At 32.5% G+C, this 23,301-nt stretch overlaps 2 protein-coding genes across 11 annotated transcripts in view; one reads left to right on the plus strand and one right to left on the minus strand.

Moving 5' to 3' along the window:
• Positions 1-9,931: 9,931 nt before the first annotated feature.
• Positions 9,932-15,486, minus strand: LOC105226922 (mucin-5AC). Of its 7 annotated transcripts, none has more exons than XM_011206048.4 (4): positions 15,414-15,486; positions 11,952-14,523; positions 11,131-11,885; positions 9,932-10,985 (listed from the first exon to the last, which is right to left on the minus strand). In XM_011206048.4, the coding sequence occupies exons 2-4, from the start codon at positions 13,697-13,699 to the stop codon at positions 10,135-10,137; spliced, it is 3,354 nt and encodes a 1,117-aa protein (XP_011204350.2). In that variant the 5' UTR covers positions 13,700-14,523; positions 15,414-15,486; the 3' UTR covers positions 9,932-10,134. The 7 variants fall into 7 exon arrangements, with proteins under 7 accessions (XP_011204350.2, XP_011204352.2, XP_049310896.1 ...); XM_011206050.4 differs by having other exon boundaries at positions 11,952-14,429; positions 15,414-15,475; XM_049454939.1 differs by having other exon boundaries at positions 11,952-13,750; positions 15,414-15,472.
• An 848-nt stretch (positions 15,487-16,334) lies between these two features.
• Positions 16,335-23,301, plus strand: part of LOC105226924 (homeobox protein 5) — a 137,395-nt gene continuing 130,428 nt past the window's right edge. Inside the window, exons 1-2 of one of the 4 annotated variants that reach the window (XM_029550504.2) lie at positions 16,335-17,346; positions 18,210-19,314. In XM_029550504.2, the coding sequence (XP_029406364.2) occupies positions 18,313-19,314 (1,002 nt within the window). In that variant the 5' untranslated portion in view covers positions 16,335-17,346; positions 18,210-18,312. Of the gene's footprint in view, positions 17,347-18,184; positions 19,315-23,301 lie in introns of all 4 variants that reach the window. The other 3 variants (XM_029550502.2, XM_029550501.2, XM_011206054.4) reach the window with 3 other exon arrangements.

Below are 23,301 nucleotides of genomic sequence, written 5' to 3' on the forward strand. Positions count from 1 at the left end.
CATGAGTTTTGTTTTTGTTGTAATATTCTTTTTTTCAATAATCTTTATTACTTCACATATTTGCTTTTTTAGTTTTTTTTTAATGTTTTTTTGATATTTTTTTGTTTGTTTTTTATACATTTTCATAATACTGAAAATACGACTAGACATTTATATGTATGTATGTATATATGCTTGTATATTAATTATAACTATATATGTACCAATATATTGTATGTATAAATAATTTCTCTTATATATTTACTTTATTTCATTACCGGGTGGTTAGTGTTTTCACTTCATATCTTTTCAATTACATTATTCTCACATTGAATATTCGTTTTTGTGAATGATCAGTTTTTAAATTTTTTGTTTTTGTAGATTTCAATATATTTTGTCAAAAATGTTAAGCGAGTAAACTAAAAATTTAAAAAATAATAAAAAAATTAGAAATAAAATTAAAAAAAATTTAATTAAAATTAAAAAATAAATTATAAAAAAACAAAAAATTAATAAAAAAAAATAAAAAATTTGTTTTAGAAAATTAAAAAAATTTATTACAAAAAAAAAGATAATTAGAAAAAAAAAATAAAAATATGCATTTCGAATAAATAAAAAATAATTATAAGTAAAAAATTAATTACAAAAAAAAATAATTATAAAAAAAATTAAAGATTAATTAGAAAGACATGAAAAATTAATTATAAAAAAATTGTTAAAAAATAAAAAAAATAATAATTAAATAATATTAAACAATAATATAAGTGTACGCAAAAAAAATTGTTAAAGATTTTACTTTGTTTAAATTTTTCTAAATTTTTTTCGAAAACAGAACTATTAGAATATTCACAAAAATTTAAATCTTTTCTAATGCACAAAAATTAAAAAAAAAAATACTATTTTCAAACCTCGATCTAAAACCAAAGCCCGGGTTCTTAAATATTTTGCAATTAAAATTAAAAAAAAAACCTGTGAAACAGGAAAAACTAAAAGAAGAGAAATTTCGAAACATTTTATAATTAAAAATTTGAACATTTTTGCTCTTGGAGAATTAGGAAACATATTTTTCGTCAGAACAGTTTACAATTAAAAATTTTAAAAATATTTTAAGCCAACAGTTTTTCAAGAACAAAAAAAATCTTTAAAAAATACAAAAAAAAAAATTTCTTGGAAACTAATCGAAAGTTCGAAACATTTTGTTTCAAAAAATTACGTTTCAAAATCGACGTTGCCAATAAATATGTAACTTTTGACACTTATGCTGAATTTTAAATATTTTTGGTGAAAACTAATAGAACTTTCGAAAGATTTTGCAATCAAAAATTAAAAATTTTTAAAATTTTATTTTTTTAAGCCAACAGATTTTCAAAAAACCAATAAAATATTTTTTAAAAAATAAAAAAAAAATATTTTTTAAAAAATAAAAAAAAAAAAAATATTTTTTAAAAAATAAAAAAAAAATTTTTTTAAATAAAAAAAAATATTTCATATCGGAACTAATTGAAATTTCGAAACATTTTGTTTTAAATTCATGTTACAAAATCGGTGTTGCCACACTTTTGACACTTATGATGGACTTTAAATATTTTTGTTGCTTTCTCGAAACATTTCACTCAAAAAAACATTGAAATCTACGCTTGTGTCCTAAATAACTGTCACTCACTGTTTTCTAAGTTTAATTTGCTAATTTGCGAATTTGCTTTTGAAAATTTTTATGGCTTACATTTTGATCTACAATTATTGTTATGACATATTGCTATTGTAGCTTAATATTTCTACACTTTTTACACACACAATACATAATATTATAATAATTAAGCATTTTAAATAATGGAAAAAAAATTAAAAAATTTGTTACAAAAAAAATAATAATTAAGCATATTAATAATGACAAAAAAAAATTAAAAAAAATTTGTTACAAAAAAAAAACAAGTATAAGAATATTAAAAAAACTATAATAATATTGAAAGAATTATAATAATTTATAAAAAATTATGATAACTTTCAAAAAATAATCATAATATTGTAAAGTAATAATTATGTTAGAAAAAATAATAGTAGTATTGTTACAAAAATTGTTGATTTAACTTAAAAACAAATACAAGTAAATTATTATAATTTTTTTCGAAACAGGAAAGCAATTGCTGCTTTAAAAACTATTTACTATCTTGTTAAACATTTGTTATTGTAAGTAATTATTTAAAATGTACAATTTTACACGTAAAATAAATTTTTTTGTAACAAATATAAAAAAATTACAAAGCACTTTTTTAATTAAAAATTATGGGTAAAATAATTTTTTTTTGTTATAAATATGAAAAAAAAACACAAAGCACATTTTTAATTAAAAATTATGCGTAAAATAATTTTTTTTGTTATAAATATTAAAAAAAAAACACTTTTTATTTAAACATTTTACATGAAAAAAATAAATTTTTACAAATATTTAAAAAAAACATTTTTTTTATTAAAAAATGCTTTAAAAATTAGTATTAAAATAAATATATGTTTTTCTGCTTGTTGCACACGTTCGTTAACCCACTGTTTAAGATTTTGGCATACAATTTTTTCACACTTTTTTAATTACAATGTAATTTTTATTTATTTTTTTATTGTTATTATTGTTTTTTTATAACTCAGCAAGTTCTCGAAATTGCAATCAACCGAATGCGATATAAATACAAATGTGTTTGTATGTATGTATGTACAATAAATGCAAAATTGAACTTAATACTCTTTTTTCCGCGTTTAAAAATTTAAAATTATTAAGTTTTTTCGCAAAAAATTAATGCTTTAATTTAAAGTGTTAATTAAATTAGTAGTAATTAATTAAAGAAATATATTTTTTATGTTAAATACACATATATTTTTGTTCGTTTCACAATTTTGCTGCAACGCATCTGCAAACAAACGGCAACAAACAATTATGCTAAGCTTATATAACAACAACATATGTGGTTCATTCATATGTAGTAATACAATTTCATTTTACATACATACAATCGCTTGTGCCACTACAAATTAAATGCTAACATAAACGCCATATTCATAATAATTAAATATAAATAAATGTTTGTATGTATGTATACAATATAAATAAATTCATTTATATTTACGTTTTTTTTTCTTTTTATTTCACACACTTTTCGCTAATTTGACCGTCTGCAGCGTGAGCTGCTTTGTGCTTTGCAGCTTTTTCCGCTCGCCATGCAGCGCTTTTGCGCGTTTTTAGTTTTAGTGTTGGTGTTGCATTGCTTTGCGCGCACAACTACTTGCAATGCACATGCAGTTAAATACGGTAAAATGCATTTCATATATGTATATGTATATACTGTTATATATTCGATTTACATACACATAGGGTATTACAACTACACCAACTATCGACACACACATACACACAGTACAAGAAATCTACATTTGTATTTATTGTTAGTGTTGTTATTAGTTTCTTTTTATTTATATAAATTTTTTGAGTTAAATTATGTTTATGCATTTCTTTTTGTGTTTTGCTTAATTTTAAGTATAAATTGAAAAGTCATCAATATTAAATATCTGTTTGTATGTATGTATTCACATTCATTGCTACTTTTCATTACATTTTCTTTTATTTATTTATACTATTGACGCTTTTCTGCTTTTATGCCCTCTGCACGCAATTACGCTAATAATATTCATATATTTATGCATTAATTTATTTTTCATAGATTTTTTTTTTTTATTTTTATTTGTTTTGTTTTTAGATTTAGGTACATTTAAAAAAGATTATTACAAGTAATTGTTTGAAATGTCCAGCTATGCAACCAACTCTTTGCGCATTCACCATATTTCTTGTGTGTTTTCTGCTCCCTTTTCTCCTCAGCTTTGACTTTCGTTTATAACTGCGCACAATTTTCATGTGTTTTTTGTTATTGTTAGTTTCCGTTTATGTTTTGTATTTGTTATAAAAGTTACTAAAAAACTTGCTAATTACATTTTAGTTGTTGCTGTTGTTATTGTAAGTGTTTAGTACCTTATAACTTTAAGACATTATTTGCTACATTTCTCGCATTCTTATTTACTTTTTTGTTGTTTTATTTCTATTTTGCACGTTTAGTAGAAATAGCAGACATTTATAAATACAGTACAAATATTGTTGTTGTTAGGTTCTCAGTAATTTCCTCTTGAACAGTGTAAAATGTGAAAATAAATACAAAATTTCCGTTTTAGTACATTATGCGACTCGGCCTCTAGTCGTTAGGTTCGTTATCACTACCACATTTACAGTTAGATTTTTAATATTAGTTGTAAAAATTGAAATAAATGTTAAAAGCATAGTCGTGTACTGCAGTCCTCTCTTTGAAGCAGAGCTTATATCTTCTATATATACATATTTGTATGTATGTATGCTTTCAAATGTGTTTTTTGGCTTTTGAATATTCATTGGTGGAGTAAAAAGGAGTTTACGTTGGCAAGTTGGATGTGTGTTCTGTTGTTACTTTTAACTTGTATGCTTTTTTGATTGAATAATTAAATGTCAGTTATAACTGTTTCCAAAAGGGAGAAACTAGAAAAAAAATTAGAATAAATAAAACGAATTTAATAAAAATAAAAAAAAAAATAAAATAAAAAAAAAAATAAAAATAAAATAAAAAAAAATAAAATAAAAAAAATAAAATAAAAAAAAATAAAATAAAATAAAATAAAAAAAATAAAATAAAATAAAAAAAAAAATAAAAAAAAATTAAAATAAAAAAAAATAAATAATAAAAAAAAAATAAAAAATATTAAAAAATATAAAAATAAAATAAAAAAATATAAAAAATTAAAAAAAAAATTGAAATAAATTTAAAAAATATAAAAAAATTAAAATAAATTTAAAAAATAATGAAAAATATATAAATAGAAAAATAATTAAAAAAAAACAATAATGATAATATAAAATGAATGATTTATAAAATTTATCGCAATTTTTTTTCATTGAAAAAATTATAAATATTTAAAAATACATGAGAAAAATTAAAAATATAATATTGTAAATATTAACCAAAAAAATATATCATAAAAATTAAAAACATTATAAAATGGAAAAAATTAAAAAAGCATAAAAAAATTTAAATGGGTAATAAATTTTTGTTTTTGACATTGAAAAAAACTTAAAAATTAAAAAAAAACCTTAAAAATTAATAAAAAAAACCGGTAAAATTAAAAAGAAATCAGAAAAATTAAAAAAATCTTAAAAATTAAAAATAAAACTGAGCAATTAAAACAAAATTTCAGTAATTAAAAAAAAAAAATAATAAAAAAATTAAAAAAAAAACAATAGGAATAAAAACTAAAAATGCAAGCAAAAACAAAAAAATAATTAAAATTTTAAAATAAAATTTTTTTTTGTTTAATAATAAATAAAGATTTAAATAAATAAATTAAAAGTTGTGGACAAAAATTGTGTTTATGACTCCTCTAAGCTATATTTTATTTGTAGTATGCACTAAAATATTAACATTTTAGATTGCCTACACTCAGGCGCATAGTTAAATTATATTGTAAAGAGCAAGAATTGAGTGTTGAAATAAGCCAAAATGATGGCATCGATAGGTTCAATAAAAGTGTAATTGAAAAGAACATAAGATGTGAGGCAAATCCGGAAACTGTAATCTAATACACGATCTCGCACAGCTGTGATATAAACTGCATATAGAAAATAGTAAAATTGTGTCGCAAGTCTTGGAGAGTGTCATTGGAATATTAAAGAAATATGAAAGCTTTCGATTGTCAACATTCTTATATTCTGAAATTACGGTTTCTGAAAGCTTAAAGCTCATACACCTTGAGCTTTCACATATGATTAATAGTATGAAAGCTAGCAAAATTTTAAAAGTAGGAATATTACAATCTATATTTTAAATTTATAAAAAGCTTGCAACTTTTGTGAAGCACTTATACATTTCAATACATGATTTATAGAAAAAATTAGTGCTAAAAAGCTTTCGAAATGTGATTCATAGTGGGTATGGAAATTTTAGAAAAACATTGAACATAGTTCCAAATTTCTATAAAGTCAATTTACATCATTAAAGCTTTGGCTCTTACTTTGCATATAAATCTGAGAAGGAAACCTGCGCCTAAAAGATACTTTCAAAATAGAAAAAGTGGTATGCCTGTTTCGTCTAGTTTTAATATATTTTTTGCGAAAATTTGACCATTTCGGGTGCATTTGTGTTTTTTATTAATTAAAAATAAAAAGTTTTTATTTAAGAAAAAAAGCTTTCTATTAAAAAAAGTTTTTTATTAAAAAAAATGTATTAAAAAGAAAAAATTGTTTATTTAAAAAAAAAGTTTGTTATTAAAAAAAAATGATTGAAAAAGTTTTTATTAAAAAAAAAAGCTTAAAAGTTTTTGTTAAAAAAAATTATTTAAAACAGTTTATATTAATAAAAAGAAAATTTTAATTTTTATTACAAAAAAGTTTTATAAAAAAGTCTGTTTTTATAAAAAAAAAGTTTTATAAAAAAAATATATAAAAAGAAGCTTTTTATATAAAAAAAAGTTAAAAAAAAAAACTTTTTATAAAAAAGATATTTAATTAAAAAAAATTATTTATTGAAAAAAGTTTTATTTTTTTAAATTTTTAAAGCATTTTTGATTGCAAAATAATCAGTTAGCCATAGAATGCGCCTAAAAATATGCTAAAAGCAGCTCAGCAACTAACAAGTGCCGCATACTTTCAGGCGCCACAAAACTTTCGCGACTGAAAAACCTACCAAGCCAAGCTCCACCGCTGATCGAGTGAATAATGAAATAATGCGAGTCCAACAAATGCACGACTACAATACGGATATGTTTAAAAGACAGTTGTTAAGATTATATAAATATGTATAAAAATTATTAATATCAAATAAATGTTTGCATATATACAATTTTAATTTTTCTTTGATTTTTTTTATCTTTTTGTTTTTGTGTTTGTTAATACATGATGGTTGCGTTAAAATATGTGGATTGACATTTTTTTGTGAAGTATTTTTTTAAAAATAGCATTTATGCGTTCAATATTACAGCTTTAGTTGCAAGAGGTTTTGTACAGTAAAACCTAGATATACATACACATAAAAAATAATAATTAGTAAAATATAAAAAAAGGCGAATAGCAAATAAAAATCCGTAAAAAAACATATTTTAGCTTAAATGATAATGTATGTTTGTGTGCATACAAAGTAAAAAAAGGAGTAATATTAACGAACATTTCGTATCTTTGGTTTAGGTGTGAACATAATAACATAAGTAGAAGCGGAGGCAAAGAAAATGGAGTATAAACTTATTTTATAAAATTGGGGAAAATTGCATGCCAGAAGTTTGAGATTTTTTAAAGAAAAAATATATATACTATTAAGGAAAATAATTGTAATTTAAGTTTAAGCAAACTTATGGAATTATAAAATTAAGATAAAAAAATTTATATAAAACTAATTAAATTAATTACGCGCTAAATTAACACCTTTTGAGTTAGAAAACGAAAAATTTTGTGCAAACCTTTTTTTTTGTGTACAAAAAAAATTAGTAAGAAAATATATGTGTGCTTTTTTTTTATATATTTCCATCTATAAATATTTTTTTGTAACTTTTAAAATAAATATATTTTTTAATTTTTTAAATAAATATATATTTTTTTAAATTTTTTTAAATATTATATTTTTTTTGTAATTTTTTTAAATAAATATTTATTTTTTTTTTTGTTAAAATCAAATAAATAGCAACCGTTAGTTAGTTCGCATTGCGCATGCGTATTCACATTTATTTTTTGTTTTTATTTTCGCCTAATACATTTTATGATTTTTTTTATTTTGTTGCTGTTGTTGCTAAATGAATGCAGGCCGTATATAGTTAAAATTAGTGCGAAAAATGTGAGCGATTTTTTTTGCTGAAAGAAACAAAAAAACAATTATTTGAAAAAAAAAAAAAATTTAAAAAAAGTTATTTGAAAAAATATAAAAAAAAGAATTATTTGAAAAAATATAAAAAAAGAATTATTTGAAAAAATATTTAAAAAAAGAATATTTGAAAAATATAAAAAAAAAATATTTGAAAAATATAAAAAAAAAATATTTGAAAAAAAAAAATTAATTGAATAAAAATTTATTAGAAATTAAATTTTTGTATTAAATTTTTTTTCGAAATGTATTAAATTTTTTTTCGAAAAAAAAAATTATTTGAAAAAATATAAAAAAAGAATTATTTGAAAAAATATAAAAAAAGAATTAATTGAAAAAAAAATATAAAAAAGGTATTTTTGTTTTTGAAATGTAATTTTTTATTAGAAATTAAATTTTTGTATTAAATTTTTTTTCGAAATTTACCATTATTTTTTTTGTGAAATTTTTTAAGAGTTGTAATACAACATGCAGCATGCAAAAAATGCTTTAAAAATTTTTTTGACAATACCAAAAACTTTGAAAAATTATTTAAAATTCAGAAACAAAGTAAAAAATGTCATGAAAGGTGGAAATGCTTACTTTTGAAATCTAAAAAATGTAAATGCGATCATCTCGGGCTTTTGAAATTATGAAAAGAAATTAAATAGCGAGCGAGAACAACGAAACAATGCAAAATCAGCTGGTTAATATTTACCGAAATCTGTTGGCGCTAAAAAGTAGGCAACGAAAGTTTCTATAAGTTTTTTTTTTTTATTTTTTACTCCCACGATTGCTGATTGTGATCTTGTAACTAGTACATTTCAGCACTTTCACTTGCAGTTTTCGTTCCCACGACAGTCGGGTCCGAGTCAATGTAACGGACTCGAATTTTTAGCCGACCAAGGAGTGTAAAAATTACTTAAGGAATATTTTCTGGCACTATAAGCACAAAAACAGCATTTTCAGCAATGAAAACTATAATTGTCGCGTAGGCGCTTAAAAGTATGCTTTTGTTTTTAGAAAGATTACAATAAAGCTCACAGTTGAGAACTTTAAATGTAGAAAGCTGCTACGCAAAATAATAAAAATGAGCATAGCATGGTACTCAAACATTTTGGCACCTAAATAAATCCCGTTAGTCATAATTACAGCGCACTAGCGGAAACAAATTGTTTCTCTGTTGATAAAAGTAGCTAAATCATGATATTTTGATATTTTTAAAAACGCTTGCATTCATTCGGCAACAACGGAGCGACAAAACGAATGCTCGAAAACCACAATAGTACAGTAAAAATGTTTTGAAAATATTAGCATCTTTTTTTAGTCACAATTTTACACTTACACTTTTTACGCACAACACACAAGAATTTAAAAATCATAATCGATTTAACTTAAACCAAAATAAATTAGTAAAATATTAATAAAAAAAAAGTAAAAGAGTACTTTGCAATAATATTTACACACACATATAAATTACGTTAGAGAATCGTTAATTACTTATGCGCTATATATTGTATGTATGTATATAAATATGTTTTATATGTATGCTTGACGCTTTTAATTATTGCTAAAACTAAAATCATTTGTGCTAGCCAAAAACAGTTTGAGATATAGAGTTAGAGAGAGTTACAGTGAGAGTTAGAGTTCGAAAGAGAGTTAGTGTGCTTTTGAGATTGCGAAACGAGTGTCATGGAAGAAGCCACTTCCTGCAGCAGTTCCTTTCGGTCAGTCAAGTTCGCGCTGGTGAGCAATTACACACACGCACACACAACTACTCATACATATACATGTGTAAGTGTGTGTATATATGTACATTTACATATATGTATGTAATATTATTTTATAACTACTGATTGCATTGCCTACATTGCGCGTATTCACTACCACGGTTTTGTTTTGTTTTTGTTTTTGTTTGTTTTTTTTTCACGAATTTGACATCCAATTGGTTTAGTGTTGGTGGTTAACACTAAAATAACAATATTTTCCATTACATTGAGTGTTTTAGGGTTTTTTTTTTGAAGAATTTCTAGCTTAATTTCGTTTAACAATACAGACAGAAAAAATACTTGCTAATATTGGCATTTGTTGTACGCAACTTTATCATTGCTTCCTTCTGGTCGGCACTCATCGTATATATATATATATGTATATAATATTCGATTTGCATACATCAATAATGTAGTTCACGGCGTACGCACAACTACACTTTTCGATTCTTGATAAACAATCACACTGCTCAGCTGATCATATGGGGCGCTGCTGCTGCTCAGTCGTAAATGAAATTCGCCGAGTCGCATAGCGCATCGCTATCATCACCGAATTTCCCGTTCATCGTGTAATTGGAACCTGTGCCGTAGACCCATTCTTTTTTGATGAAATCACCATCGGTAGTGGACGATGATGTCTGATGCAGCGGTCCCAATGAGCTGTGATCCAGTCGAAAATCATCATCATCGTCCGGATACAATTGCACTGGAATGGTATCGGGTATGGAATGCGGGTCAAAGAGATTTCCATATGGCGGCAGCGAATGATTCAAATCGACATGATGATCCAAATCGCTATCGAAATTCGACATGCGAAATTTCGAACTTGGCGGCGAGTGTGGCGAATGATGAGCCGAATCCTCGAACATCACCTCTTCTTTAATGAGCATTTCATTGGAATTGTCGCCCGAACCCGATGAATACAGATTCGGTTCGACTTTGATAATGGCCGCTGTGGCCAAGGACGGGGAGGATTTCTCATCGTCGTCATCATCATCAAAATGCTGACCATTCACACGCAACGAACGATGATGCGCACGTGTCGAATCGACAAAATCATCCAAATCGTCATCATCATCATCGTCCAAATGTGTCGGATGTCGACGCCGGTGGTTGTTGCTGCTATTGTTGTTATGATTTCGGTGGTTATTATTGCGCTGTAACGCACGGTGGTGACTGCTCGATGAGGTTATAGACGAACTGAATTGTGACAAGTGATTGCGTGTGCTGCGTATGGTGGAGGTGCCAATGGCGGTGGATGCGAGCGAGAGCGGAGCACCTGATTTCGACACAACCACTGACGAGGAACATGATGTCGACGAGGATGAAGGCGATGGCGAGGGTGAGGTGCCTATAACATTGAAATAAGAAGCAAAGATGTTTTAGTAAAGGAAAAGCAATTAAAATTGTTAAACGAGAGAAATTTAGCGAACCAATGCAATAACAAAAATATTTGGAACAGCAAAACAATTGGAAAAAAATCAACTTGCGCTTACCGATTTGTTGCACCACACTCGCCAAAGCGGAGGAGAGTGTGCCAGCGCCACCTGTAGAATGTATTATAGGCGTCTTGCGCAACAATTGTTGTTGCAGCGTGCTACTGCCACTTTGGTTATTACTCTGTATGACGTTAGTCTGATGCTGCGTTTGTGGCTGTGCCAGTGCGACACCCTGTTCATTCTGCATATAATTCTTGATGACAATGGTGCGTGTGGGTGTCACCAAGAGTGGTTGTTGCCGCAATTGTTGCTGTTTTAAATCGTGTGATGTATTTGAAGATTCATTGGAGGAATCTTCACCGGTAGTTGTTTGCATATTCTGGCCACCACCGGTGGTCAAAGAAGAAGTGGAGACAATGCGACTAACATTGCCGCCTCCTTGAATACTATCACTCAGTCCTGAGTTGTCATCTTCCATATCTTCGAGTAACTGCTTTTGCAAATGACGTTGCATGCCACTGGTGCTGGGACCATCATCTTTATTCTGTGGCTCTAGCTTTACAATTGTGGCTGTCGTCGCTGCTGCTGACGTCGACGCTGTGGAGTTGGTCGCGCTTTTATCATTCTTTGCCGTATTGGTGGCCTGCGAGTTCTGATCGCGTTGATGTACTTGCATATGGGTTTGTAGGGAAGATTGTGTATGCAATTTCTTCTTGCACACTTTGCACTCAAACGGAAAGTCGCCGGTGTGTGTGCGCGCATGTATCTTCAAATTGTAGCGCTGACCGAAACCTTTGCCACACACATCACATCTGAAAACAAAATGTAAACAAAAAATATATGTAAAAAAAATACTAAATCAGCATGCATTTACTCACTTGTGCAATTTCACACCCGAATGCAATTTGGAGTGGCCACGCAGTGACGCCAACGCGCTAAATACTTTGCCGCAAATCTCGCAAGTCAAATTCACATTTTCATTGTGAATCTTTTTGTGCACCTTGAAATACTCAAAACTCATGAATTCCTTGTGACACACGTCACATTTGTATTTATGCCGTTCGGATTGCTGACCCGTGTGCACACGCATGTGTTTGATGAAATTCGGTCGGAAACGTACAACACGTCCACATATTTGACATTCGTACGGCTTGCAGCGCAGACAATGTTTCTCATAGTTTTTGAGTGATTTCAGCACCATGTTACATATAGCGCATTTCATGTTGTTGGCATGGCCTGAGACATGGATGTCGTATAGTTCTTTCGATTCGAACTCTTCCACACATGAAAAACATTGATAATTGCCAGTAGTAGTGCCACTGGAAGCTGAGTTGGTATTGCCGCTACTATTTGAGGTGGCGTGAGTTGTACTACTTTTGGCCGCCGCCGTCGACGGGGTCGCCGGAACAGCAGCAGTAGTAGCTACCACGGTGGAAGACGCAACATGACCAGAAGACGATAATGGCGAGGATGATGATGCGGTCGATGGGGATGTAGATTGTGCTGGTGTTGGTGTTGCAGCTGTTAATGCTGGCATTATTGTTGGTGGCGTGGCAGTGACTGCCACTTCTGTGACGCCAGTTGATACTGGTGGTAATGTGGGTACAGTGGTTGCTACAGTCGGACTAGAAGTAACCACTGTCATTTGTGTGCCTGTGTTTGATACAGGTGTTGCCTGTAGGATAAGTTGTGTTGGCCCACCACCCGGTACTCCCTGTTGTACTACATTTAAAACAGTCATCGGACTGCGACTTATCACAGCTGGCATACGCACGAAAGTAGCACCAGTCATGCCACCCATGGCATTACTGATATATACCGGACGACGTTGCAGTTGTGCCAACGCTTCGGATACGGGCACTGCCAAAGTGCGGCCTGTCGCTGTTGTGCCTACTATTGAACCGGCCGGCAAAACAATTTGCTGTGTTTGTGCGCCATGCAGTTGCGTATGGTGTGCAGTTATCGTGGGCGTACTTATATAATTTATACCACTTCTAATAAAATCTTGTTCCACATTATCATCTTGTTCCATTTTTATATCTGCTGTATGCTGTAGCTGCAATTGATTCTCCTCAGCTTCAGCAGCTTGCTCCTCTTCTTCAATATCTTGTAGATTTTCATCATTTAATTCGGGATCCGCTTCTTCTTCTTTAATCATATTTGATGTTTGTGTTGTTTGTATAATGATCCGACGACCATTCAATAAATGATGTTGCGCCATTGCTTGTGTTGCTGCAATTGTCGCCGCGGCACCGTCACTGGTCACATGTGCTCTTGGGAATTCGGAAGCGCTTGTTACTATGATATTCGGTGGGTTTTGTAGTTTAATGGTAGGGTTAGAGTTAACGCTGCTGACTGTATTTATATTCGCAGATCCGTCACTATTCAAATGATCGTTTATATCATTGTCATCATGCTCCATGGGAGCTTCTTGCAGAATAAATTCGATTTGTTGTGAAAGTGCGCTATCGTTCATAGCAATTAGACCATCTAAATCCTTGCTATTAACTAATGTGCTACCGCCATTGTGATCACTGACAAAGAGAGATGGCAAAGTATTGCCCACGACACCACTGTGAGAAGTTGTGCTGCCAGACCCATTTGCGGCGCTGCTGGCCATTTCCATCCTTTGTTAAATTGAAATTGAATTCGCTACAATGTAACTACTATTCAACTGCTATAATAAAATCAACTTTTTCTTTATTTGCCTTATAATTATTTATGCAAACTACTATTACAATAACTGGCAAGACAATCATATATTTCTCTAATTTGTCTGTCTCTTGATTTTCTTGTCAATCAGTCGAAAGTTTCTTGCAGTCCTCAGCCTCCACGCTGAAATTTTTTAATGTCCCGCATTTTCACATCATTTTATTACGATTCATTTTTTCTTTCCGACTTTCGCGCACTCAATTCACCTTCACCTTTTCCGTTGCTTCTTCTTAAATTCCACTTCCACTTGTGCTTCTACTACGGTCCGCTGTCCGCTTCTTGCGTTTATTGATTTCCTTTTTGTTTGAGATTTTGTGCGGTATCCGCGTGTGTGTGCGTTTGGTTGTGTGCGCGTGTGGGAAATTTTTTTAGCAAGTTAGTTTTTCATACAAAAATTACAAAAACCCTTTCATATTCCAGTAATTCACAACGTAATTTTTATTTAGTTTGCACTTGGTACACTTTATCACTTGTATTGCCTTATTTTTAATGAGCAGTTTTTTTATGAATTGAAAATTTTCCGTGCGCTTTACTTTTCATTGCGTTTTTTCGTCCTCCTTGCATTGTTCTGTCTAAATTTTCGCTGCGCCCCCTCAACGAGTTTGATTTTCTCTTTACGTTCGCTTATTCTATTTTGCCTGCTCCTTTCGTAGAAAACACGTTTGCATTTTTAAGTACTCTTAACAGAAATTTAAAATAAACCATACACCCGATATAGTGAGTGCTAGACAAATATATCTAAATAAAAAAATGGGTTCAAGCTTTAAATGTAATGTAAGAGAGTTATAATTACGCAAAAATAAAAAAAAAGACTTTTTATAGTACATAATGAACAACTCGCAGTAATCACATACACAACTAGGCTAAATAGCGCAATCAAACATTTTAGCATATATTAGCACCGCGATTATCTAATATTACCTATTTCACATCGTTACAAAAACAAAAAATCCGATAAGTTTTTGTAAATATGTAACTCTCTAAGTAAAAAAAGCTTTATAACTAAATATAATTGGGGTGCTCACAACCCGTCGTAAAGCATCGTAAAATTATAAATTTTTACTTGTTTAAAAAAATTGTTGTTGGATTTCATACAAAAATGAGTTTACACATTTACAATTCTCAATGCTATGTTTTCGAATCGTTATAACTTATAACTTTGAGACTTTTGAAAGCCCTAAATAATAAAACAACCTGCTTTTGCAACCCGTTTAAAATTTTTACATTTTTCTTTTCGCATTTCGCGTCTACGGTCTATTTTAGCTTTGTTCTTTCGTTTTGCATGGCGTTGCCTTTATTCCCATTCATTCTTGTTTCCTGCAACTCCACCTCATTCGCTTTATTAGCGCTTCTTTTCGGCTACTTTTTATTGACACATTCTTTCAACCCTTGCATTCCTCATTCCTCTTAAACAATCATTTTAAAATTTCTTTTCTCCCACTTTACTATCCCTTTGGTCCTTTTGCGTTTTGCTCAATGGCCAACTATTAATCACTTTTTCATTCGCAATTTTGTTAGCATGTAATTGGCTTTTTGCAGCTTTTTATTCATTGCGCACCTTAACAATATTATATACTTTAAATTATTTCGTAGTTTTTATACAATTTACCACTAGAAAATTTATTTACAATTATATTTTTTCACAGCGATCACTATTTTACCATTCACTACCGTTCCTTGTCCGACGTGCACACAGTGCTGCCACTGTCTTGTTGAATGCAGAGCAAGTTGTGTGAATGTTTGTTGAACGACGAAAAGTGGCATAATAAATATCACTCTGTTTTTCTTTTGTTTTTGAGAAAGAAGAATTAGCGATATATGATTAAATATATATGTTCTTTCTTATTTTGTATAATAATAAAAATCGAATTTTATTAAATTTTGCAGTTTCAATAGGCTCATTATCGGTGCTAACTAGCTAGTAGTCAATAGATGGCGCTGCGAGCTTTAGTTTATTATGAACTGAAAACTAACATTTTTATAAATTTCTTACTTATAAGAAAAATATGAATTTGTTAGTAATAATCTACCAAATTAAAGTTAATACCACTTGGTTTAATTTGAAACAAACAGCATCTGCAATCAAGCCTTTCACTACAAATGCCTATTCGCTATATACGAACTTTATCAAAAATATACATATATCTATAAGTTTTATAGCAAACTTTATCAAATGTCATATACTTTATCAATCTTAAATTATCCCCTTAATATTTATTATAAGAATAAAATTCTTCCCCGCATGATCTTAATTCACATTTAATGTAAAAATTAATAATCGATTTCTACTCCGTTATAAGAAATATGTTTTTAAATGCATATTGACAGGTGCTAAACTCGTTTTAATTGCTATATTCGATTTAATATTGTTTAATTCTAACTGACAATAAATAACAATAAAAGTATCAAATCAAATATTATTATTTACTCTTTTTCGATTATTAAACCCCGATAAATATTTACAATCGACACCCAGTTGAGAAATCGATAAATTATTTGGTACTTTTCTTGCAACCTGCCAATTTGATATTGAGCTCTGCTGGTTACATTGGTCGCCTGCAAATTGCCCAGCACACATTGTTTTGTTGTTGTGGTGAGCGGTTGGTAAACTTGTACGCAAGTTCGCAAGTTCGCTTTTGTAACGTTGATGACGGCGGTGAAAAGCAACGTTTGGCTTAAACTTTTTCGCATTAAAGTTTTGTAACGTGTTTGAGCGGAAAGTCGCGCTTGAAAGCAAAGAAAGCATCCAATAAATAATTGCAATACGCATAAATTAAAAAAAAATCAACCATTTAATTCAAAACTGTGTTTTGTGCGTGTGTGTGCTCAACGTAAAAAGAACAACATTTTGTTGTTGTGTGCTGCACAAAGCTGCAGTGTTTATTGGTCGAGTGTGCGATTTTTATTGCGAGAGCTCGGGAAATTTGTGTAAATCGATTCATATAGGAGAAAATTGTAGAGAAAGGATTTGAAGTAAAAAATATACAAATCGTGAAATTCTTTCTCTGAAAAAGTAGCAAGTGAAAAATATATAAGTACAACTATATTTTGTGCAAATTGGAAAAAAATATAAACCAAAAAGTTATGGTTCAAGTGATATAGTGAAGTAAAAGAAACACAAATTGCTCATTGTGTGTTGCTTATGGTGTTGCTACAATTGCGACGCATCGTGTTGTTTTCGCTGCCAACAACTTTTAATTCTCTACACTAAATGAAAAATCGCCTTTTGGCTGGTAAATATCTGAAGAGGTGAGATAAGCAAGAAAACACAAAAAAGTAACAAAATATCGTGAAAAAAATCAGCTAATGGGTAGATGAAAATCGCTGGTGTACAACTGTGTGGGCATGAAAAGATAGAAATATTTGTATATGCCACAAGAAAATTGATTGCCAATTGCTAAAGCAAAACAAAGTTCATTATAATATTTGTATGATTTTATGTATATTTTTTGAGGTGTGTGTGAAAACTTATCAAAATAAATTGGTGTTGCTAAATGTTGTTCCTGTGGGAAAAATCAAATAATAACAAATCGTGCAGTGAATTTGTTTAGAGCGAAATAAGTAAAGAAAATATAAGGCAAGCGTAGAGCAAAAGCAGTGAGAGCGCGCAAAAGCAGCTGAGAGCTGAGTATTTCCACTGCTGTTGCTGCTTGTACGAATGTGTGTTTATTGGGGCCAGTATTGGAAAACAGACGAAGAAGTCCAAATAAATAATAATAATAATAATGTGTACAAACGAAATATATTAGAATTTTCATATAATTATTGAGGGTGGTGCTTATTGTTTTATAATTTTAATGAGTTGTGGTTTTTCTTCTTGGTTTAAGATGTTTAAAATATATTTTTCTTTCAATGTGTAAAAGTACACTGGTCAGCACAGCCGCCCACACCCAATATGCATTATCTTTCATATGGATACATACAAACATAATATGTGTTTACATATCCATATCTTTTGCTTAAAGCATTCTGAATTCTTTTATTTATTTACTACGGAGGCTAAGGTCTACCACAACGGCGGCGAGGACGCAGACGTCATTGGAGCGTTGCTGCGGCTCAATGCCATATTACAAAGGCACCTACTTGTGTACACATGTGCATACATATTACACAATAAATAGCTAAAAATAATTTGTTTTGGTTATTTTTTTTTTTTGGTTGGGAAGTGTATGTTAAATATATTTTCCAATTGGCTAAATTTATTACAATGAGTTTGTGGTAGCGGCTTTGGACTCAGGTCCAATAAAATATCAATAATTAGAACTTCGCGCTAGCCAGCGGTTTAATTTTTTGAAGGTTTTAAATTTGTGCGTTTGATTTAAAAAAAATATATATATATATATTTTTGTGCGCCTAATTTTTTTTATCTGATTTTTCCATAATGCTTTTTGTATATAAGCACTAAATTTGCCTTTTCGCTCAAGGTTAATAACAGCGTGATAAAAATACAAAAATAGAAAAAAAAAACGAAAATTTAAAAACGCACATTTGCTGAAATTTTCCTTTGGCGGTACAGTAGCAGTGATAATGTCGACCACTTCGTCTATTGATACACCCACATCACCGAGTGCGCCATTGCCATCCCATCAATCACACCATAACCACCACCACCACCGGCATCAACATCAACCTCAACAACATCAATATCAACAACATCAACATCAGCATCAGCACCATCCGCATCAGCATACGACCACAGCAATTGTTGTCAGCGCTGGCGCTGGCTCCGGCTCCGGCCATCATCACACCAATTCGGCCAATAATTTCACTCACTTCAGCCGTCATCGCACCCACTCGTCCTCATCTTCATCGAATAATTCTTTTACTGGCGGCGTCACTGGCGGTGTTACCTCCATGAAGTCTGGCACAGCAGTTGGTAACACCAATAATGGCAACGGTAACGGCAATGGCAACGGCAACGGCAACTCTAATGGCAATGGCAACGGCAACGGTAATAACTATAAACCAAATAACAGCAATGACGGCAGTAGCTCCAGTGGTAACGGATGTGGCGGTGGCAATGCGGGCAATATGCACAATCAGTCGACACACTCACTACTGACCCCGTCATCGTCGACATCCTCGTCACCTTCAGTATCGGCCTCGGCCTCCACTTCGGCTGCTGTGCATCACTCACATCCGTACCAACAACAACAACAACAACAGCATCCCTCGTTGCAGCAGCAGCAACAACAACAGCAACAATACACTTCGTATTCACAACGCGGCGTTGCAAGGCCATCAACGTCATTCTCAACCCCTGACGGCACTGTAACCGCTGTGGCCGTCACGACCATCTCCACGAACACACCGGGCAGCATGAAGCGCCATCACACCGACGTATCGGTGTGCTCGTCCGGTTCATCGTCGTCTTGCTGCTCTAGCACCGGTTCGGTTTCGGCAGTCGGCGTTATGGGCGCCACTGGCTCTACAGTGAATGCTGCCATCGTAACTACACCATCTGTGGTAAGCAGCAATGGCGGTGCGGTGATTACGCAGAAATTGAGCAGGACAATTCCATCAGATAAGGTGAGTATTAGTGTGAGTGTGTGTGTGAAGTGAGGAGTGAGTGATGAATTTGACCAACTAATCGATAAATACCTATGTAAATTTATAAAGAGAGTAAATGAAGTGTATGAGCGTTTTGGTATACAAGCATGTATACTTGTATATAGTATGTGTGTGTGTGTGTGTATGTGTATAAGTGTGAGTGTGTGTTTTGTAGGCCGAAAGCCAATTAATTTCCAGCTCAGCTGGATTTCTAAATTCTATCAAAATAATGCGCAACAATAATCTGCTTTTAGGCGCACAGCTGTGTCTCTTGTTTCATTTGTTTGTGTATGTTTTCTGTTTTTTGCATTAAGATTCTCTTGTTTTTGTTTATTTTCATTTTTTTTGTTGTTTTCTACTTGTAATACTTATTTCCACATTTACCTTGTCCCGTTTGTCGCTCGGTGCTCGTATTGATTTTTATTTCTCCTTGCAATGAGAGCATGTTTCAATGTTAACGCTGTGCGAGATTTTAGGCGCATGAAGAAATAAATTCAGGGCCAACAGCGCAGCGCAGCGCGTATTGGCCTTCGAAAATTTGTTGGTAACAAGCTCAGTGCGCTCATTTGACTGTGGGTGCATTACGGTCAGAGTTGCCCATGTGACACATACTTATTTGTGTGTGTAAATATGTGTGCGTGTGTATTTTTATTGAGTGACACCAGCCAATCTGTTTGACAGATACTTTTATATTTCTAGGTTAGTACGAAAAATGTATAGCTGGGTAGGGATAACGGTAATGGATTCTTTGCAGAAACTCCAATAGAAAATATTAATGAATAATATAATAATTAAAAATAACTACGAAGCATGTTGAGGAACAATTATAATTTTTGGGTCCGTACATCCCTATAATTTCATAATACGTAAGCTTGACTGTAAGGAGAAGCTTTAAACTTCCCACAATCGGTATATTCTTCTTTGTAAGCTTTTCAGTATCAGGAACTTGGTATTGGCCGTTAAATCGTGAACGTAATTGGGAGAAATTTTAATTTGAGGTTATGTATCTGTTAGCATATACACGCTCAATTTATCGAACGGTAGTTACTAGTAGTTCGGGCAACAGGACCTGAATGTTTTCAGTATAATTTAGAATTGCCAATATTATAAACTAAACCAAATAGAAGACACCCTGAAACGATTTTGATGCAATCATAATTCGATTGCGATGGATCCTTATTTAAATTCATGTTTGAAGGTTTCTCTTCATGTCAGCATCGCCCAAGACGAATAGATTTGATAGGGTCTAAGCCATTACGAATTATAAAAAAACTCCAACCGCTTTCCACGACAGTCGGGTCTAAATTAAAACTGACCAAATTTAACGGGGTTGGATCACCGAAATAACAGTCCTTGGTCAGAAGAAATCTCGATCAATTCTGGTAAAGTAGAACCGGCTGTTGTTGCGAATCTACATCTCGAAACTTCCGTAACCACAAGATGGAGTTTATTATACCTCGTGCGCTGATGAACTCACGATAATGACTTCGGGCAATGGAAGCTATGGCATATGCTCAAACGGAAACGGCTATCTCTCCGACCTTTCTCGCTTCCTCGCTGCATGGAACCTAACACTCTCCCCCACTAAATCCACAGCGACCGTATTCACAAACTGGACGAAGGAGTACATACTTGATCTTAATATTGCAATCTATGGCATTGAGATTCCGACTGTCAATAACCCTATGATTTTAGGTGTGACTTTTGACAGTCTGTGCTCCTTCACTCCTCATACGACCGCGATTATCGCCAAAGTACAGAGCCGCAACAAAATCCTCAAGGACAAAGAAACGTTGTTGGCAACATACAAGGCAACTGGCTTACCGGTCCTTAACTACCAATATAGTCCTCGCACCGCGATGCAGTGAAACGCAGACTAGGAAGCTCCAGAATTGTCAGAACAGTGCACTTCGAACTACGACAGGATTCCTCTTGATGTCGTCTCCGAACGAACACCTGCATAGTGTGGACCGTATGCTCTCAGTGAAAGACCATAATGATGCTTTCGCCGAAATTATCCCTGCAGTCACCATCTTGGAGCGGAACCACCTCCTAGAAGCAACAAGAGGTCCTTCCGCATCTACGTCGAAGACATAAATCAAAACGCCGACTACAGACACTTCAGACAAACTTCACACATGCACTGACCGCCATTCACAATGGAGCCATTAACACCTTCACCGACTCCCTCTCAGTGAATGGCGTACTTGGAGTCAAAACACCATCCATTGCAGACGAAGAGCTCGAATTTCTGCGAGAAACGAGAGTGACCTTTGCGCAGCTTCGTTCTGCATACTGTAGCAGGTTATACTCCTGTATCTAGAATAGACACCGGCATATCCATCAGGCCACGAAAATCTACCTCTTTGCATGTCCTACTAACCCTACTCATCTGACACCCCTCTTCCTTTGTTCCGACCCCTTCAAAACAGCACGTTTCTTGGTCATACCATTGAATGACGTCGACGACAACTTAACTAATTCTTGCTATCGTAATGGGATTAGGTACCCGTAATAACAACAACAACAGTGACTATCGCAGTCGCTGACTCATTCCCATTTGTAGCCCAGTTAGAACTCGTGTTCTCGCGCATAAAATATTTTCCTTAATTTTTTTTCTCCCTTATTATACGTGTTTTAAGTCGCTTTCAGATCGTTTGCCAATCGCGCAGCTAAACAAGCCCTAATCTCAATTACCGCTGTCAAAGCAGCTTTGAGTTTTGAATTGCAGCCGACCTTTGTGTGCTATCCGCCGTCGCCATGCTTCACGCAACACATCAGAGACAAGCCTGCAGACTCACCTTCTTTCATTTGTGCCGCTTTGCCGTGCAAGTTGATGTCCGCAAAGTGGAGCCATAAAGCACAAACAACTCCAAAGCCAACTTACGAGTTCTATCACAATTAACAACAACAACAAGCAGTGGAAGCTGTTCACCGAAGAACTTGTAAAAGGTGGAAAAATGTTCAAAAGGCAAAACAACAACAAAACCCAAATGAGAGTACCATAAGCATGTATGTGTGTGCGTTTGTATAAAAATATGCTGCTCCACTTAACTCAGTACCTGCGGCTGCCACAGCTGTGCTCTAGCCGCTGCTACGCAACCCTCAAGGAACTCGCTGCCGCCGCCGCTGCCCAGCAATGAGTGGTATAGTCAGCAAATTAGTGCACAGCTGGTGCGGCAGCGACCGAGGACTTACGCGATGCACTCATTTCGTGGCAGCGACGCCAAAGTACAAGCATTGCAAAGGATCAGCAAGGATAAGCCTGCTTTGCTGCGCCGCGCTTCGGTGCGGCGAAATGCGAAGCAATTTCTCATTGTTCAAATTACCAGTGCGGCACTGTTGTTGTTGTTGCTGTTGCTGTTGCTTGTTTTGGTGCTTGTTTTCGCTATTGTTATTGTTGTTATTGCATTTAAGATGCCCCGCTTGTAGCGCACCGAAAGGAAGATGCCAAGGAATGTCGCTGGAACACAAAAAAAGAATCGCGCGCAGACGTGAAGAAGACCTGAAAGGGCCACAAACGGCACATCAAAAATCCAGTTTATATATAGATTGAAGCGCAAAGGAGTTAAGGAGCGTGCGCAGTGGAGTGGCGTGGAGTGGCGAGTGCTCTGGATTGGTTGGTGGGAAAAAGCGCGACGATGGTTGCTTGCAATGCGCTGTTCCGCAGACGCTGAATCCATTAAGCGCGCTTCCGCGACTAAAAATTCTGCTGAAAAATATATATATGTGTGTATGTGTGTATGTGCGCGCAAAGGAAAATAAATTGAAAGGCTGCAAGTAGGAAAAAAATATTAATAATAATGTGTGTTCTTCCACATCCACTTACTTTGGCTCGTCGTGGCCCAGCCGCACATCTCTGCAAAGCGTAAGACGAAATTCCTTTTATTTTTCTTTTTTGTTTTTGGTTTTTTGCGTTGTCGGCATTGAAACAAAAGCGCCGCGTTCAACTTTGTGCCTTTGTTC

The sequence above is a fragment of the Bactrocera dorsalis genome, chromosome 4 (genome assembly GCF_023373825.1).
Source record: "Bactrocera dorsalis isolate Fly_Bdor chromosome 4, ASM2337382v1, whole genome shotgun sequence".
NCBI lineage: Eukaryota > Metazoa > Arthropoda > Insecta > Diptera > Tephritidae > Bactrocera > Bactrocera dorsalis.

Excerpts from the sequence above, each read along its gene's own strand:
- LOC105226922 (XM_011206048.4), bottom strand. The coding sequence starts at position 13,699 with ATGGAAATGGCCAGCAGCGCCGCAAATGGGTCTGGCAGCACAACTTCT. Across the intron at positions 11,886-11,951 it reads TCGGGTGTGAAATTGCACAA|ATGTGATGTGTGTGGCAAAG; the intron begins GTGAGTAAATGC and ends TTTTGTTTTCAG. Across the intron at positions 10,986-11,130 it reads GAGTGTGGTGCAACAAATCG|GCACCTCACCCTCGCCATCG; the intron begins GTAAGCGCAAGT and ends TCAATGTTATAG.